Source organism: Pteronotus mesoamericanus, unplaced genomic scaffold, assembly GCF_021234165.1.
Source record: "Pteronotus mesoamericanus isolate MK-2021 breed Mesoamerican mustached bat unplaced genomic scaffold, CSHL_Meso_final contig_702, whole genome shotgun sequence".
Taxonomy (NCBI): Eukaryota; Metazoa; Chordata; class Mammalia; order Chiroptera; family Mormoopidae; genus Pteronotus; species Pteronotus mesoamericanus.
In genome coordinates this window covers 1,236,389-1,253,000 of record NW_026555239.1, presented here as the reverse complement: position 1 = coordinate 1,253,000, position 16,612 = coordinate 1,236,389, and the positions used below count along the sequence as shown (strand labels likewise).

At 58.0% G+C, this 16,612-nt stretch overlaps 1 protein-coding gene across 1 annotated transcript in view; it reads right to left on the bottom strand.

The window, feature by feature from the left end:
* CACNA1I (calcium voltage-gated channel subunit alpha1 I) overlaps positions 1–16,612 on the bottom strand; it is a 91,141-nt gene that overhangs the window by 31,291 nt on the left and 43,238 nt on the right. Inside the window, exons 5-9 of the mRNA XM_054582545.1 lie at positions 14,375–14,534; positions 9,418–9,733; positions 8,227–8,319; positions 4,907–5,219; positions 2,133–2,554 (exon numbers count right to left, since the gene is read on the bottom strand). Of these exons, the coding sequence (XP_054438520.1) occupies positions 2,133–2,554; positions 4,907–5,219; positions 8,227–8,319; positions 9,418–9,733; positions 14,375–14,534 (1,304 nt within the window). The remainder of the gene's footprint in view (positions 1–2,132; positions 2,555–4,906; positions 5,220–8,226; positions 8,320–9,417; positions 9,734–14,374; positions 14,535–16,612) is intronic.

Here is a 16,612-nt window from a genome sequence, read left to right as displayed (position 1 = left end):
CTTGTCAGTCTATGAGGAGGTTGTGAGGACTCAGTAACCTGCGTAGGCTTGTGGCCCAGCGGTTAGTAGGTGCTCGGTTAATGGGAGCCGATCCCTCTGAGGGAAAGGGCACAAAGCTGGGACACCTGCTTCGTAGATAAAGAGACTGAGGCGGACCCTATGAAGGGGCAGGAAACCAGCCAGTAAGAACAGCCTCTCCTATCCCAGCCCAGTGGCAGGGGTGGGGGGTGCCCTGGGGGTGCCCGCAGTGCCAAAGAGAAGAGGCTCCACCATATTCAAGGCTAGAAAGCTTGCCTGGGCAAGATATGGCAGAAGGAGTAAAGGGGGACGGGCCAGGCAGGGAGACCCTGTGCCAGCTTGGGCAGGGACCATGGCCTGGCCTGAGGCTGGGGCCAATAAGCAGAGGGAGAGGCTGGGCCCAGAGGACACAGCTGCCCAGCTGCTGTGTTGCCTTGAAGGGGACAGCTGAGAAGACATGGACCAGCAGTACAATGGCAAACAGGCCTCTGAAGAATAGCCCTAATTTGTAGCATATGCCAATTTCCATGGTGTAAATACTTCCACTGTGGCCAATTTCAAGCTAGCAGCTGTGTTTAGCAATGTCCTTGCAAAATCCCTCCGTGTTGGAAAACTGCTCTTGCAGGCTGGCTCCAGCAAGCCACTGGCAGGGACAGCGCCCAGGCTCTGGCATAGCCAGACTGCGACAGGCGCCCTTGGTGCTGCCCCACTGGAGCCAGCACCCTCGCGGCACCGGTTCCCCGTGGGGCCTTTCCCAGGAACGCTGGCCTCCTGCTGGCCTGGGGCAGGCACAGGCCGTGAGGCTGGCCCCCAGCGAGGGGTCTGGGCTGCCTGTCTCGCCAGCTTCACCGTGCAGAGCGCCTTCCCCAGCCCTCCCCAGAGACCTTTTTAATTAAGCCAGAATGGCTGGTAAACCAGCAGCTCTGAACAGAGTGTCACGGCAGCCCCAGGAGCCGCATTTAAGTAAATTGAATTGGGCCTGCGCTTGGCGAACTAATGAAGAGGGAAATGAGAGCGTGGCCCACCGCAGGGCGCAGCGGGCGGCGGGCTCTGCAGAGCGAGGGCGGCAGGGAGGCAAAGGGGCCTCCGAACCCTCAGCCCTGCAGTGGGGCCTGGGCCAGCGCTCGCCCCGCCTTGCGCCTCAGGGTCACCAGCTGCCAAGTGGAGTGCCCTCCCAGCTGGGGTCACCTACTGGCTGGGGGACACTGGGAGCCAGAAAATGGTGTTTCTCCAAATGGAGCCAGGGTGGAAGTGTCATCCAGGCTGTCACCTGGGTGTGACCTATGGACTGGGGACCTCTGGGCTAACCCCCCCCCCCGGTGTTCCATCTTGTGTCCCTACACATAGTCTCCTCCCTTCTTGTACAAAACCGCCCTAGGTTCCTGTCACCTCCTGGAAGCCATCCTCTCTCCCAGGGGCTATTTCCTCGGGGACGACCCCTTTTCTGAACCCCCAGCTGCCCCCCGGTGCCTAAGGGGCCTGGGATACACTATTCCACTCAGGCAACACCCCCCGCACCCCCCGCACTGGAGCTAAGGACAGAGGAACCCACAGGGTTGGCCAAGGAGGGCGACGGACCACAGGGCCGCCCTCATGCCGAGGGGCCGTGGGGAGGGCGGGATGAGTGAGCCGCCGCGGACCGGCGCACGAGGGCACTCTGTTCGCTGAAGGTGTGTTGTGGGCAGGGGACAGCCCAGCCTCTGGACATGTCACTCCCGCCGTCCTGGGGAGGACAGACAGGAGGGCCCACGTGGAGAAGCAATGAGTGGAAGTTAGATTGAGCAGGGGCTGAGAGGGGATGCGCTGGGGGAGCCCTGGGTCCATGCCGAGCTGCTCAGGACGCAAGGACCTGGACCTCCCTGGCTCTCCCTCCGTTGCGTGCCCCCCGGCCAGCCCCAGCCCCCTGAACTCACCACTCATTCGCCCACACAGCAGGCACCTAAGCTCCTCCCTCCTCCGTGCTTGGCCCTGGGCTGGACACTAAAGCCACCGGGGGAACTGAATCCAGCCCTGGCGGGCAGGGGAGACAGACACACCCGGGCTGGCTGGGGCTGGCTGGGGTGCCCCGGCCCTCCCCGCCTGCCCTGCCCGGCCTGGCGCCCAGCCCCACTGGCCTGCTCGTGGTGCTCGATGCCCATGCTGACGGTGTTGACCAGGATAGCCATCATGATGCCCCGGTTGAAGTACTTGCTGTCCACGATGCCTCGCAGCTTGGCTCGCGTCTCCCGCCACACGTCCCCGCACAGCCGGGCCGCTCCATCCGCCCGGTCCTCCTCGTCCTCCTTCCCCAGCTCCGAGGAGGCCCCCTCCTCGCTGCTCCGGGCCCCGTCCCCATCGGCCTCGTCCTCTCCGCCACCAGAGCCTCGCGAGTCTGCGCCCTCCTGGCCCGAGTCGGTGCTGCCCAGGCCCGAGGGCCGCCGGCCCAGCTCGTGCTGGCAGCGGGGGCAGCTGGTGGGGTCGGAGGCCAGCATGGCAGAGACAGGCTGCACCAGCGTGTGGGGCGTCGGGTCCAGCGGGCTGTGTCTCGGGCACAGCTCTGAAAGGCAAGCAGAGGGCGCATGATGGGTCTCAGAGGCGGCGGCACCCGTCACCACCGGGCCCTGGCCTAAGCCTGGGACAGAGCCGCGTGTGGGCTGCAGGCCCGTCACCCGCGGGGTCTGCCTGGACCGTGCCAGCCCCACCCGGAGGCCGAGAGGCCTGTGGTTCCTGAGGAAAGGACTTCACCTTCTGGGCTTTGTTGGCCTCGGTGCAAAGGTGTGGACCAGGAGCGCCCACCATGCAGGGCTGTGGGGCTTCCCACTGGTTAATATGCATGGTGTGCCTAAAACAGTGTCTGGGACACACATACAAGGTAACTGCTCCTTCATCGCTTCCTGGCCTGTGGCCCTGGGCTAGTCACTGAACAGACCCGTCCCAAACCCCAGCCCCTCCCAGCACCCTGATTTCTAACATCACGGAGTTTGGGAAATAGCTGAAGAGCTTCTCAAAGCGCCAGGCCAGTGTGGAGGGTGGACGCCCCTCAGAGGAAGCCAAGGTGGCCTTGATGTTCCTCAGTTCTCCCTCCTGCACATGGGGTCTGTGTCCCAGGGAGGGGAGGAGGCAGGAGCCCGGCAGGAAGCAGGCCCTCCCCAGCAGGCCCGGGACCTCCGTGGCACCAGCTGAGAGAGCCAGGCTGGCGGCAGGGGAAGGAGGCGGGACAGGCCCCCGGGGGGCTGCCGGGGGCTTGGCTGCCTAGGGAGGGTGTGAGAAGCCTGGGCCAGGCTTGGGCCTGAGCTACGTGACCTGCAATCCATTTCAAAAGGAGTCAGAGAGACTCTCTCTGTGTGGGTTGGTTTCTTCTTTATGTTTGTCTATATTTTCCTAGAATAAATATGCTTTGCTTGTGTAAGCAAAAATAACTTTGTTAAAGGGAAAGAAAAACACATAATGCCTCCTTCATTTCCACACTTGCCTCCAAACAGCCCCTGACGCCCTGGATAGGGCCTCTGACTTGTTCATCCCCGGAGCTGTCCCACCTCAGCTGGGGGACAGGACAAAGCCCCTCCTCCTCCTCCCCCAAACCCCCCGCCCCCAACTCGGTACCCCGGGCCAGGCTCCCTGGTACACAGGCCCGGGGCGGAGAGTAACACCTCCCTCCAGAAGCTCCCCTGGGGCTTCCCTCTGCAGGCGCCCGGGACAGGGTAACCTGAGCAGTGCAGTGAACACCCCTCCCTGCGTCACCCAGGAACCCCAGGTGCCGGCCGTGCCCCTGTCCCAGTTCCTCCTCCGAGAGCTGGGTCAGCCCACGCGGCACCTCGAGCCTCCCCCACGACCACGCCTGGACGCAGGCGGCCGCTGGCAGCGTCAAGCACGCATTCTCCGCCTGCCTCTGGGAGCCTCGGATCCCAGAGCACAAGAGCTGCAGGGGCAGGGCCTGGGCGCGGCCGACCCCCGCGGCTCGCGGCCTTGTCCGCACCCTTCGGGGGACCCTGAGGCCTGCAGAGGGCCCAGGGCTGTCCCAGGTCACACCCCTGTACCTGCCCCGGGGCACGGTCCTGCCACCTGCTGACTTCCTTCTTGGCACCAAGTAGGGCAGGACTGGGCCTGGGGGGTCCTTACTGTGGCACATTTGCCTCGTCCTGGGGCTCATTCCCCCCTGGAGGTGGCTCCACTGAGCCAATACTCTGACATCCCTTACAATGAGTTTCTGTCCTTGATACACTGTATAACCTCAAGTGACTCCCTTTATCCTCTCTGGGGACAATACCGCTCACTCCGCCCCTTCTCAGGTCTGTTTGGACCGAGAGCCCTTTCTGAGCCTAAAGCGCTAACTACCAGAAAGAACCAGTGAGAGTCGAGTAAGCAAAGAAAGGGACGAGAGGCAGGAGGTCAGAGAGGCACCAGTGTCCCCAGCATGCCGTGCCTTTGCAGGGTAGCCGCCCCCTTTATTCCAGGGGGCCAGGCGTCACTGCTCACATGGGCTAGCAAGCACGTGGTGATGTGCGGGGGAGGCTGACTGCAGTGGGGGCAGATTTTAGAGTTTCAGCAGGCTGAGGACAGACAACTGTTCCTGCCTTTCGAGTGTGGCTCGCAGGGGCGGGGCCTGAGGCCCCCTGCCCATACCAGGTGGGGAGGGAATTCCTCCAGGGCCCGAGCTGGGTCCCCTGAGCCCAGGGCCAGCCCAGGCCAGGTACTGGCAGGTGGTCGGGGAGCGGGGAGGGAACAAAGGGTGCGGGCTGGAGCCCTCAAGGTAGACCTGGGTGCTCAGCCTGCCAGGCTGCCCGGCTCTGCTGATGCTGGGGAGACAGGGAGGCGCCCCTGCAAACACCGCCATTTGGGATTCCCCAGCTGGGGGCCCACGAGGCCCACATGGGGCAGCCTGGAGGCCACGGGAGGCAAGGCCACTTACTGAAGTGCCTGGGCTCCTTGGCGTGGGGCTCGGGCTTGGCGGAGGTGGGCACCCCCGGGCCCAGGGCCTGGCGCCGGCTCTGCAGGGCCTGGTAGAGGCCCAGGGCACGGCGCTTGGCCTTGCGCAGGATGTGGCAGACGTACTGGAAGATCTCCTCATAGCAGTCGCCGGGCTCGGCGTAGCTGGCCACCGTGCTGGAGGACAGGTAGCGCTGCCGCTGCTCCAGCATCAGCCGGTGCTCCCGCTGCTTGGTCTCCGAGAACTGGGTCGCTATGACAACGAGGCACAGGTTGATCATGAAGAAGGAGCCCACCTGTGACCAACGGGAGGAGAGGAGAGGAACAGAGAGGACAGAGGGGTGGGGGTGGGGCGAGAGGGAGAAAGAGACAGGGACACAGAGACGGAGACGGAGTGACAGGGCCGGGTGAAAAGCGGAGGAATAAGAGGCAGGAAGACAGGAGGAGGGGCAGGGACAGAGGCGAGACAAGACAGGGAAAGGACAGAGCGGGAGGCAGACAACCAGAGACAGCCAGGTGCACAGAGACATGAGAACAAGGAGAGACACAGAGAGAGAGAGTGAGACAGGCTCAGAGAGGACAGGAACAGGGGGTGCGGGAGATGCAGAGTGACAGGGCGGGGGGCAGGGCAGGCAGACACAGGGAGACGGAGGAGGAAAGGAGGGTGGAGGGCCCAGAGAGACGGAGGGGCACAGCACAGGTGGGGGCAGGGAAAGAGCGCTGAGGCCCCGCTCCAAGGGGAGCTCAGGACCGCAGGCGGCAGTGGCCCAGGCAGCTCCCCAGGCCCCCCGGAGGCTGCTCCCAAACCCGCCCCCAGAGGCCCCTCTAGGCTCTGGCTGCAGCTGCCCTCCTGCCGGGACATCCGCAGGGAGGCCAGGAAGACAGGCACAGCCCCTCTCAGGCGGCCCAGGCCCCGCCCCACTCAGCCCTGCTCTGGCTCTGACCTCGCCTTTGGCCCGAGCTGGGCGTCCACACGAGAACAGAGAGGCATCCCTGAGACGGGTTTGCTTGTGTGGCTCTACCCGGACTTGGATGGGGTGGTGGGAGAAGCCACCCAGTTACTGCTGGAGTCCTGCTGCCTCAAGCCCCAGGACTCAGCTGCAGGGGCCCCTCCTGCTCTGGGTTCCAGGGTGCGAGCCCTCCCCTGGCATTTGCTAAGCCTTTGAATGGGCTCAGACCCTGCCGGTGAGGGAGGGGTGGGTGGCTTTTCCTCCTCTTCCAGGCTGCCCACCAGGAGGCTCCTGCAGGCTGCAGCCCTTCCCCACTCTCCCCTACAGCATGGCCGGGACCTGAGGTTCTGGGGTTGTGAGCTGGGGGTGGCCAGGCCCAGAGGCCTCTGGGGAAATTTCCAGGTAAGAGCATGCCCCACTCATTCACTGTCTCGGTCATTTCTTTCCCAAGCGTTTCCTGGAGACCCGCCCTATCCCAGGCCTGTGTGAGGGGGACGGATCCTGCCCTGGCGTAGCTCACACCTGCCAGCCCTCCACCCGGCCCGCCTCTGCCGCTGCTGCCCCAGGTCCCCAGGGCGCCCTGTGCTTGGAGAAGTTCTAAGCGGGCCTTGCCTGGGCCTTCCATCTTGCAGACGGGGAAGTGGCGGTCCAGAGGGCACAAGGAGCCGCCTCCCTGGCAGACTGTCCCCGGCCAGGCAGCTGACCGCTCTGGGGCGCCTGCTCCCCACCCAAGGAACAAGCAGGTGACAGCGCATGGCCTGGGTTGATGGGGTAAACGACAGCAGAGTCTCTCAGGCCCTGTCTGGACTGCCACTGCTCCCGGCTCGCCATGCGCTCGGGAGCCCCCGGGGGCCTGCGGGCCTGCAGCGGGTCAGGTCACGCGGGCAGTTACCGACCCTAGGATCAGGCCCTGGCTCCAGCAGGGGGAGCAGCCAGAGTGCTCTCCAGCCTGGCTCCGGAGGGATAGACTTCTCTAGCCACCCTAGGGCCCTCTGTGCCCCCTGCTGGAGGATTCTGCCGCTGCAGGGTCTCTGGGAACTCCCCCGGCCCAGAAGGCTCTTCCTCTGGCTGTCACACCCTCTCCCCCGACACCCGCCCCCGCACCTTTGAGGGTCAGTTCTGGTGTCACCTCCTTCAGGAAGCCCCCTCTGCCCCCACCCCTCCTCTGAGCTGGGTTAGAGGCCTCCCTGGGTGTCCCTCTATCATGGCTCCTAAGATGCTGTCTGGTCGATGTCTGCTATAGCCCATCTTCTCCCCAAGACTGTGCGCTCCTCCAGAGCAGGGCCCCTCCGACTCAGTGCTCAGCCCCAAGCACTCTGCCCAGGACCTGGGGTGCTGCAGGCGTCCCTAAATGCGCTGAGGAGTGGCTGAGCCAACCAGTGGATGAGCGGCAACACTAAACAAAGCCTGCGTCTACCTCCTTTTACCCTGGGAGCCTCCTATGCGTCCAAGGCTCCCGTCTCCCCAGGAAGACATCGGAGCAAAAGCAAGAGCAAGCGGCTCATTGGTCAGTTTGCCCTGGTCCCCGAGGGCAAGGTCCCTCCAGCCCAAGATGGGGCGCTGCTCCCGAGGGCCAGCTGTGCCCTCTCCCAGCACCGGGAAGCCAGAGAAGCCAGCTCACAGCGGCAGGGAGCCGGCAGCAACTCTCCCAGGAGTGACTCACCGTGACATTGGGGGACTGTGTGGGAACTGAGGCTTCGGCTGCAGTCAGGCTTGACAGACACGCGGATTAGCTTGCTCTAGGGGACTGTGCGGGGGAGGGCAGGAGGGGCTGGCCACAAGGGGGCCCTGCTCTGTGCAGCAGGTAGAGCCCCACCTCCAGCTCCAGGTCACCCCACAAGGAAGGGCTGCCTGAGAGGCGCGGTCCCTCCCAGGGTTTCAGAGAGCTCTACCAGGTCACAACAGCCTCGGTCCCCTCTCCAAACCCTGCTTGGGAAGCAGCCCGGGCCTCCATTTCAGGGCATCTCATCTTCCCACCCTGGGAAAAGAGGGGTAGGCCAGAGCCCTGGAGAAGCTTCTGTCCAGGGGTTGCACCGGGCTCAGGTCAATGAAAAGCATGTATCTCAGGAACCATGAGGCAGAAAAGCAGGAGCAGGGGCCGCGGGTGGACGCAAATGCCAGAAATGAGAAATGAAGACAATCGGGAGTGATGGATGCGTCCAGCCACCGCGCTGACGCGTCCTTTCAATCACCCACTGCTGAGCTGCATTTTAAAAATTGCCCCTCCTGCTCTCTCCCACCCGGCTCTTCTGGCTCGGAGGAGTTCCCCGGGGACTCCCAAAGACCCCCAATGCCGTCCCCTGCCCATGAGTCCTTGAGCTTGCACGGCGAGCCCAGCTTCTCTGACACTTACTATGATAAGCAGGATAAAATAGATGAAGTTGTAGAAGGAGTGAGCATCCATCACGTAGTACATGATCTCCACCCAGCCTTCCAGAGTGATCACCTGCAGCCGAGACAGGGCAGACGGGAAGAGGGAGCCTGAGCCAGGCTGAGCCTCAGGAAACGCAGGCAGCTGAGGCAGCGACAGGGCCCTACTGTGTGCCAGGGTGCTTTACACATACCCCCTCCCACAAAGGAGAGCCGTCTTCATCTTTGTTCTACAGGTGAGGAAACCAAGCGAGGTTCAGAGAGGGCAGGGCACCTGCCCAAGGGCACACAGCCAAGGAGTGGAACAGAGACTCAACCTGGTCCCTGTGGCCCCAGAGCCCGCCCCCTTTCCAGTCCACCACACCAAGTCGGGGGGATGCTGGAAATAGGGGTCCCTGCGCTCTGGGGGACACTCTCTAAACCTCAGCTTCTTCTCCCCAGTGTGTGGGGCTAATGGAGCCCGCCCAGCAGGGCTGGGGGCAGCTCGGCCGAGCCTGGGAGTGTAGCAGTGACGAAGCTGGGGTGCCTCTGTCCCCACACACTCCTTACCAGAGAGGGAGGCGGAACAGCTTTGGGCAAGACGAACACAGGATCCTCCCCAGCACTGCCGTCTTGTTCGCTCCTGGCAAACGCACAAGGCAGGAGCCCCCGGGCGGCCTGCCCACCCCGTCCAGCAGGAGCGTCCCGGAAGGCAGCTGCCGGGCCGGGGTTGCATCGCGCCCACACGCCCTGGCTCCTGTGGCCCTGCTGCTCCCCAGAGCAGAGTGAGCAGAGCAGCCGCCCCAGGAAGGCCCCCCTGCCAGAGGCCTCTCGCCACTGCCCTCTGCTCCTGCCCCTCTTCCCTCCGACAGCAGGGAGGTCGCCCTTCCCGAGTGCTCACGGCTCCCTGGGCTGGCTGCTCTGTTCACACCATCTGGCTCATTCTTCTCGGCTACTCAAGGCGGAGGGACTGTTATCCACTTTAGAGATGTGAAAACTGAGATGCAGGGACACTGAGCAATACACCCAAGGTCCTACAGCCCTTTCTTTGAACCTCAGTGGCGCTGACAGTAATGTGGATGTGACGGTAATGGCTATTGTGCAAGCAGGTTGGGCAGATTTCCATGAAACAGGTGGCGAGTGCCTTGCACAGGGCCCTGGCAGCCCGGCAGATGTGCAGCCTCAGCAGCCTCACCTGGAAGATAACGATCCAGGCATAGCCAATGTTGTCGAAGTTGATGGCGCCCTTGTGGGGGTTGGCGCTGCCTGTGCGGCACACGTTGTAGTAGCGGTTCCAGTTGACACAGAGCCCACTGGCGTTGAGGTCCTGGCGCCCTGCCCCGAAGTCATAGACGTCGTCCTTGGACAGGCAGCACTCCCGGCCCTGCTCCTTGAGCGGAGGGATCTCGTGGCAGCCCATGATGCCATTGTCCCCCGAAAGGGAGCAGATGAAGGGCATCTCGTCATCTTCCTCCGGCTGGTAGTAGGGGGGCAGGGCCACATCCCCTTGTCTGTCCACAGATGATGGCGTGTAAAAGAGGAGGAGGGGAGGGGTCACTGCCATTGCCTCCAGGCCTTTGCACATGTTCCCTCCACCTGGCACACCTTTCCCCACCTCTGCCATGGTGACAAAAGTTTCCCTGAACCACTGTGGTCAGTTCGAGGGTTGCCCCACCCCAGAGACTTCCCTGAGGGAGCCTCCCCAGGATCAAGCAGAGCTGACCCTGGGCCTCCATGGCCAGCCTGTGTCCGGCCCACGCCTCCACCATCGCTCCTGGGGTATATGCACGGAACTCCACCAGGAGGCTGGGCTTTTTCAGGACAAGAACTGGGTCTCAGCATCCCGAGTCCCCACGCTGTGTGGATGGTGCAGAGTAGGCACTCAATAATCAGATGCTGAATCTTCCTGACCCACCCTCCCATCTCTGGGACCTTGAACGGGTCGCTTCTCCTCTCCAGACCTCGATTTCCTCCTCTGTAAGACAGAGAGAACAATCCTTATCCTGCCCTCCTGAGCGGTTAATCTATGATTCACTGGAATCCCAGTCAAAACCTCAACAGGATTTCGTCTGTGGAAACTGGCCAGATGGTTCTAGGTTTATCTGGATGAGGGCACAGGCAAGGCAATTTTTGGAAACAAGAAATATGAGTGGAGTCCAGCCCTACAAGACAGCAGAATACTCTACAACTATGGTTATTAATACAGCGATATTGTAACCAGGACAGGGAGATTCATGGACCATTACAGTACACAGGGACAAACCCATGTATAAAAGAACCTAATAGAGTATAGAGACACCTTTCAGATCCGTGGGGAATGGAAGGACTAGACAATCAATGGTGTTAGAACAACTGCTCTCCATTTGGAAAATAATTAAGATAGATTCCCTACCTCACACCATAAACACAAATCAGCTTCCTGAAGACTTGGTGTCAAAAGAAAAAAAGAATGCCAATTTCTCATTATTAATCGTTTATATTGATTGCATATTGAAAACAATATTTTGGATATATTGGATTAAGTAAAATATATTATAAAATTTAATAAAACAAACTTCCAGTGGATTAGAAAGCACAAATGCAACAAACCTAATCACACAAATATTATAAAAAAAATGGAATATTTTTGTTAACAAGATAGATAAGGCCAAGCTAAGAACCACAGGATTTCATTTATATGTGGGATGTAAAACTAAAACTCACATATGACAGGATGGTGGCTACCACAGACGGAAGGGGAGAGGGGCAGTAAAGGGTACAGGGGCCACATATATGGTAACGGATGATAATTTGACTTTGGGCGTGAGCACACAGTGCAATACCCAGATCGTGTACCATAGGAATGTACACTTGAAACCGATATGGCCCCACTGACCAGTATCACCTCAATACATTTAATTTAAAAAAAAAAAAGATAGGTAAGGCCTTCCTGGATAAGACACACAAAACCCACATTCTACAAAGGAAAACGGCAATAGGGACCACATACAAATGTAAAATCTCTATGAGAGAAACCATAGCACACAAAATAAAAGGACAAGCAGCAACTGAAACAAAGGGCAGGCAAAGCTTTGCTGTAAAGGGCCAGACAGAAAACAGTTTTCTGCAGTCCGTGTGGTCACTGCGCCAGCCACGTGGCTCCGCCCCCGGAACCCGGGAAACAGGGACAGCGGGCAGGGCTGCGTTCCGATAAAGCTTTATCTACAAAAACAATGGCAAAGTGTCTACAACATATGAAACAGATAAAAGATAATGCTCTAGAGCACGTCAAAAATCTCCTATAACTCAGTAAGAAAAATAAAAAACCCACTGTGTGGGGGGGAAAAAAGGACAAAAGAACAAAAATTCACAGAAAAAATGAGAACGGCCAATGGATTGGAAGAGATGGTCATCTCCCGCAGGAAAATGCAAACAAAAGTAACACTGAGGTGATTTTGACGTCCATCCAAATGGCACGCTTTTCAGGGTTGCTAGTTCTGAGCGTGCAAAAGGGTGAGTACAAACCGACACGCTCATACGCTGCTGGTGGGAGCAGAAATTGGTACAACCGTTCCAGAGAGCGATTTGGGAATGTCCATCAACAACGAGCATATATACATCCAGCCCAGATACCTATGGACGCCTGCTGGTGATAAAGGCCCCACCGCAGTCCAGTGACCGCAGTCCAGTGCGGGGACGGGGGGGCAGGGGGCTTCTTCATCGCCATATCGGGACAAGTGACCAGGAGGGAAAAGCGAACCCTGACCCCCGCCACACACCATACTAAACATTCTTTCAGATGGAATGTATCCTAAATGTGAACAACATAAAAAGAAAGCTTCTAAAAGCAAACATTGGAGAATATTTTCATGACCTTGAGTGAGAAAAAGATTTCTTAAACTAGACACAAAAAGTAATACTTTAAAAATGATGGATAACCCAAACTTCATTACGACTAAGAGCTTCTGAGAGCAAAAATGGAAAACTCAGACTGGAATAAAATAGTGTATACCCACCACAGGGTTCCAGATTATAAAGAACTACTACAAATTTATGAGAAAAGGAAAGACAATACTATTTAAAATGGCTAAAGACCATAACAGACACTTCACAAGAAGATATGCGAATGGCTGATAAAACATGAAAGATGTATATCATCATTAGTCATCAGGGAAACACAGATTAAAACCACAGTAAGAATCGCTACCAAATGCTACTAAGGATGTGGGGCCACGGGAACTCTCAGACTGTGCTAGGGGACATTCAGTGCGACCATTTGGGAAAACTGGGTGGCAAAATCTACTGAAGCAAAACATACGCACATCCATCACCCAGGAATTCCTCTCCTGGATATTTACCCAGAAGAAAGGGTGGCTGTATCCATCCAAAGATACGTACAGGAACATTTATGAGTCATAAGGCCCAAAAAACCAGGAACAACCCAAATCAACAGTAGAATGGGAGAAGAGGTGGCAGTATTTTCACTCCATGGAATCCTCAGCAACGATAAAGGAGCTGCTGACTAGCAACAGCTGGGACGAATCTCACAGACATCTTATGCTGAGCCCAAGAAGCACACGCAAAAGGCGACATCCTAGGTGACTCAATTTAAGGAAGCCTCGAAAGCAGACAAGACGAATCTATGGTGATAGAGGCCAGAATAGCGCCTGCTTGGGGTGAGGGGTTAGTCACTGGGAAGGGACAGAGGGAGGCTTCCCAGCTGCGGAAGTTTCTCTGGGTAGATGGACACTGTGCACACCCAGGGGAAACCTCCTTAGGCTGCACATGTAATAGTTGTGTCTGCTACTAAATGTAATTTAGATCTTCACAGAAAAGTATTAAAAATGTATGACACTTGGACTAGCAATTATGGGCCTAGCCACAGACCCCCTGTGTCTACCACGCGCCATGAAGCCTTGCATGTAAGAGCAAAAACATCATCTTCTGCTTCGTCTTGGGCTTGGCGGGAGCAGCCCCTCCAGGATGTGACTGCACCCTCGGGTGCGTTTGTGGCAGGAGAGGATGAATGAGAGAGCTTCCCCGATCTCTCCCCCCGGCCTGGCGTGCCGCAGGCGTGCGCCAATGCCTCCGCAGCGAATGCCCCCTCGCGTGCGGACACATCTGTCTGTGCACTCGAAGACGCGGCTCATCCCTCACTGTTGGGATTCTGCATGTGTCAAACTTCCCAGGCAACTCAGCCCAGCTCCTCCGGAAGCCAAAGCTTGGTTTCTGTCGCAACAGCTGCTGACCGTCGTGGCTGAGGAGTAGCCCCTCCTCACCCCTGAGACCACACCCCTGCTTTTAGACACAAGAGGGCCACGTGCGCGTTGACCTTTGCTGGATGACTCACAGTCACTAAGGGGAAGGTCTGTCTGTGCTGTAACTGGAGAGCCAGGTTCCATGTCTGCTTCTGAGGTTCCTCTGCCTGCTTGCTCCCTGTTGGCCTCACTTCTACATGGGTCTTAACTGCCCTCTGCCCTCCTTCTACAGGGGCCCTTGAACCACGCAGAGACTGCAGCCAAAAATCCACAAAAGTTTGGGGAACTTTTGACTCCCCAAACACACAACTACTGCCAGCGGGTTGTTGACCAGGCGCTTTACCAGTAACGTAAACACCAATTAACACATATTCTGTATTATATACTGTAGTCTTACAATAAAGTAAGCCAGAGAAAAGAACATGTTATTAAGAAAATCCTAAGGTTCATCTGCAAGTTTTTTTGAATTGTCACACATCTCCAAAGAATTTTCCAATATATTTATTGAAAAACACCTGCATGTAAGTGAACCCACACTGTTCAGACCCGTGTTGTTCAAGGGCCAACTGTCATTTGCTGCCTCCCCTCTGCTGGCCCTGAATCCCAATTACCAAGTTAAAGCTCTGTATGAAGTAACAAACAGTCTCTAGGAGCTGCATGAGCATCTAAGAGCCTGGTAGAGACCAGGACTTTATGACACCAATTTTGAGAGCTCAGAGACCTTCTGTGCTCATTTTAGTGTCCAACCATCCAGCCAACTCACCCTGGCACATCCCTTGATCTCTCTGCACCACTGGGAGCAAGGACTGGGACCAGGTGCTCACTGGGGAGACCTCCTAGCCCTAAAATATCTGGCACCATGGGTGCCCAGGGTAAACTGGCCGGGAGCCGCCTGGGCAGTGGGCCCTGACTCACATGGTGAAGTTCTCCTCCAGGAAGCAGCGGTTGCGCAGCAAGCCCGCCCACAGCTGCACACCGATGATGCCGAAGATGAAGAAGACAAAGAAGCAGAGCAGGAGGACGTTCCCCAGCATGGGCAGTGTGTCCAGGAGCAGGTTCACCAGGATCCGCATACCTGGGAGGCAGAAGGGTGCAGGCGTTGTCAGACAGGCTGCAGTGGGCCCAAAGAGGATGGCAGGAGAGCAGGGCCAGAGGAGTGGAGAGAGGGGCAGTGAGAAGAGAAGTGGGGATGCACGGCCCAGGGCTCCTTACCGCTCCCCGCCTGCTCAGTGGCCACCAGAGAAACCTTCTCCTTGGTATCTGCCCCACCATCCAGAGGCCATGAAAATGGCTCTGGGCCCCAACGCACTTCCACTAGGTTGTGGATGAATAAGCAAGCATTTATGGAGGGCCTTTTATGTGCCAAGCACTCTTCTGGGTAATGCACAAATATGACCTTCTTCAGTCATGATGACAACTCTATGAGGTTAGTAATAGTACCGCAATTTTATAGAAGAGGTACCTGGAGGTTCATAAAACTGAAGCTACTTGCTCAGGCCACACAGCTAGAAAATGGCAGTCTGGATTTAAACCAGGCGTCCTGACACCAAGCCTAGCACCCTTTCCAGTGTCCAGGGCCTGGGACCTAGGCTTTCTCATCTACTGTGCTCAGCACCCACCCAGGATAGGCACAGCAGGTGCCTAATGGATGTGTCCTGAACGCCCTTCATCTCTGGGGCAGTCAGCTGTCCCCTGATCACACCAGGACACACCAATACTGGCCAGGATTGTCCTGGTGACCCAGCCCACTGCATGATGGAACCAGGCAGAGCCACCTACAGAAGAGACATGGCCCACAAGGGGTTCAGATCTGGCCCGATGTCAGGAGAAGTGGCCTTTTGCCTTCCTGAGAAATAGCAGCGATGAGCCAGCCAAGCCAGCAGCAAAAAGAGGATAAAATGGGGAAACAGAAATGGAGACAGGAGTCCCCCAGGGTGGGGGGCAGCAGGGTGACCCTCGGCCCCTTCCTGCCCTGGGTTGCCTTTTCTCTCCCCGCAGCCTCAGTACCCCCACCTCACAGCCCACCTGAGAAAGTGACCTGCTCTCCCCAGTCTGGGTGAGATCTACCAGAATGACTTCAGTACGTTACCCACTCCTCCTGACTCCGTGCACGGAGATCCAGCCGCTCTGAGCACTGGAGAACCCACAGGAGTGCAAGCCCCAGGCGGGTGGGGGCCTCTGTGGTTTTGCCCAGCCACCTTTCCCAGTCCTGGACTGACACGGAGATCACATGACCTAGGCCTGGCCAAGCAGCACTTTTTGTTCCCCCCGCCCCAGGATGTTGGTCCAGGATGGGCATGTGACCCCAGCCAGGACCAATGACAGTCAGTCCCTGAGACTTCTGCTGGAACCACAGGGAAATGCTCCATTTCTGCAGAGGCTGCAAGCTGGGAAGAGTTAGCGCTGAGGCTGCCGGGCCCACCTTTGCCCAGGAAGGCAGTGCCTGCCTAGGCTGAAGCCAGCCCAGGGAGCACAGAGCCCATGACAGAGAGGGGGCGATTTCTGACAACAGCCACTCTCTAGAACACAAATCTGGACATGTCGCCACCATGCATGGAAATCTCAGTCCCCATCACCTACGGAAGCTGTGGGGTAAGTCCCCAAAAGGTGGTCCATGAACCCTATGAAACTGTTGTAGAAGATGCAGGTATGATGTCATGGGTTTTTCTGGGAGAAAGTCCACGCGAGCATCAGTGGCTCCAAAGAGGGTCAACAGCTGGTATGTCACCGTTGACCGCACATGCCCCCGAGATCTTGTGAGATCCGGCACTGCCTACCTCTCCAGATTCCTCTCTCTCTCCCCCTCTCCCCACCTCTCTCACCAATTTGCACCCTATGCAATACCAAACTATTTGAAGTTCCCTAAACACACCGTGGGATCTCACAGCTCCCATGTTCTTACTTGTGTTATCTCTCTCTTTCTTCTCTCTGGTGCCTGGAAAACCCCTATTCAGCCACCACAGCCCACCTGAAGCTCTACCTGCCCCCAGCGAAGACTTCCCCTACCATTTCCCATTCCATCCCAGGCAGAGTCCATCTCTCTCTCCCCAGCTCTGGGCAACCTCGGCACCCCTGACCTGGCCTGGGCTCTCGCGTGTGGTTGCACAGGCTGCACGCTGCCCAACCGCGAGGGCCCATCCACACCTAGTCTTC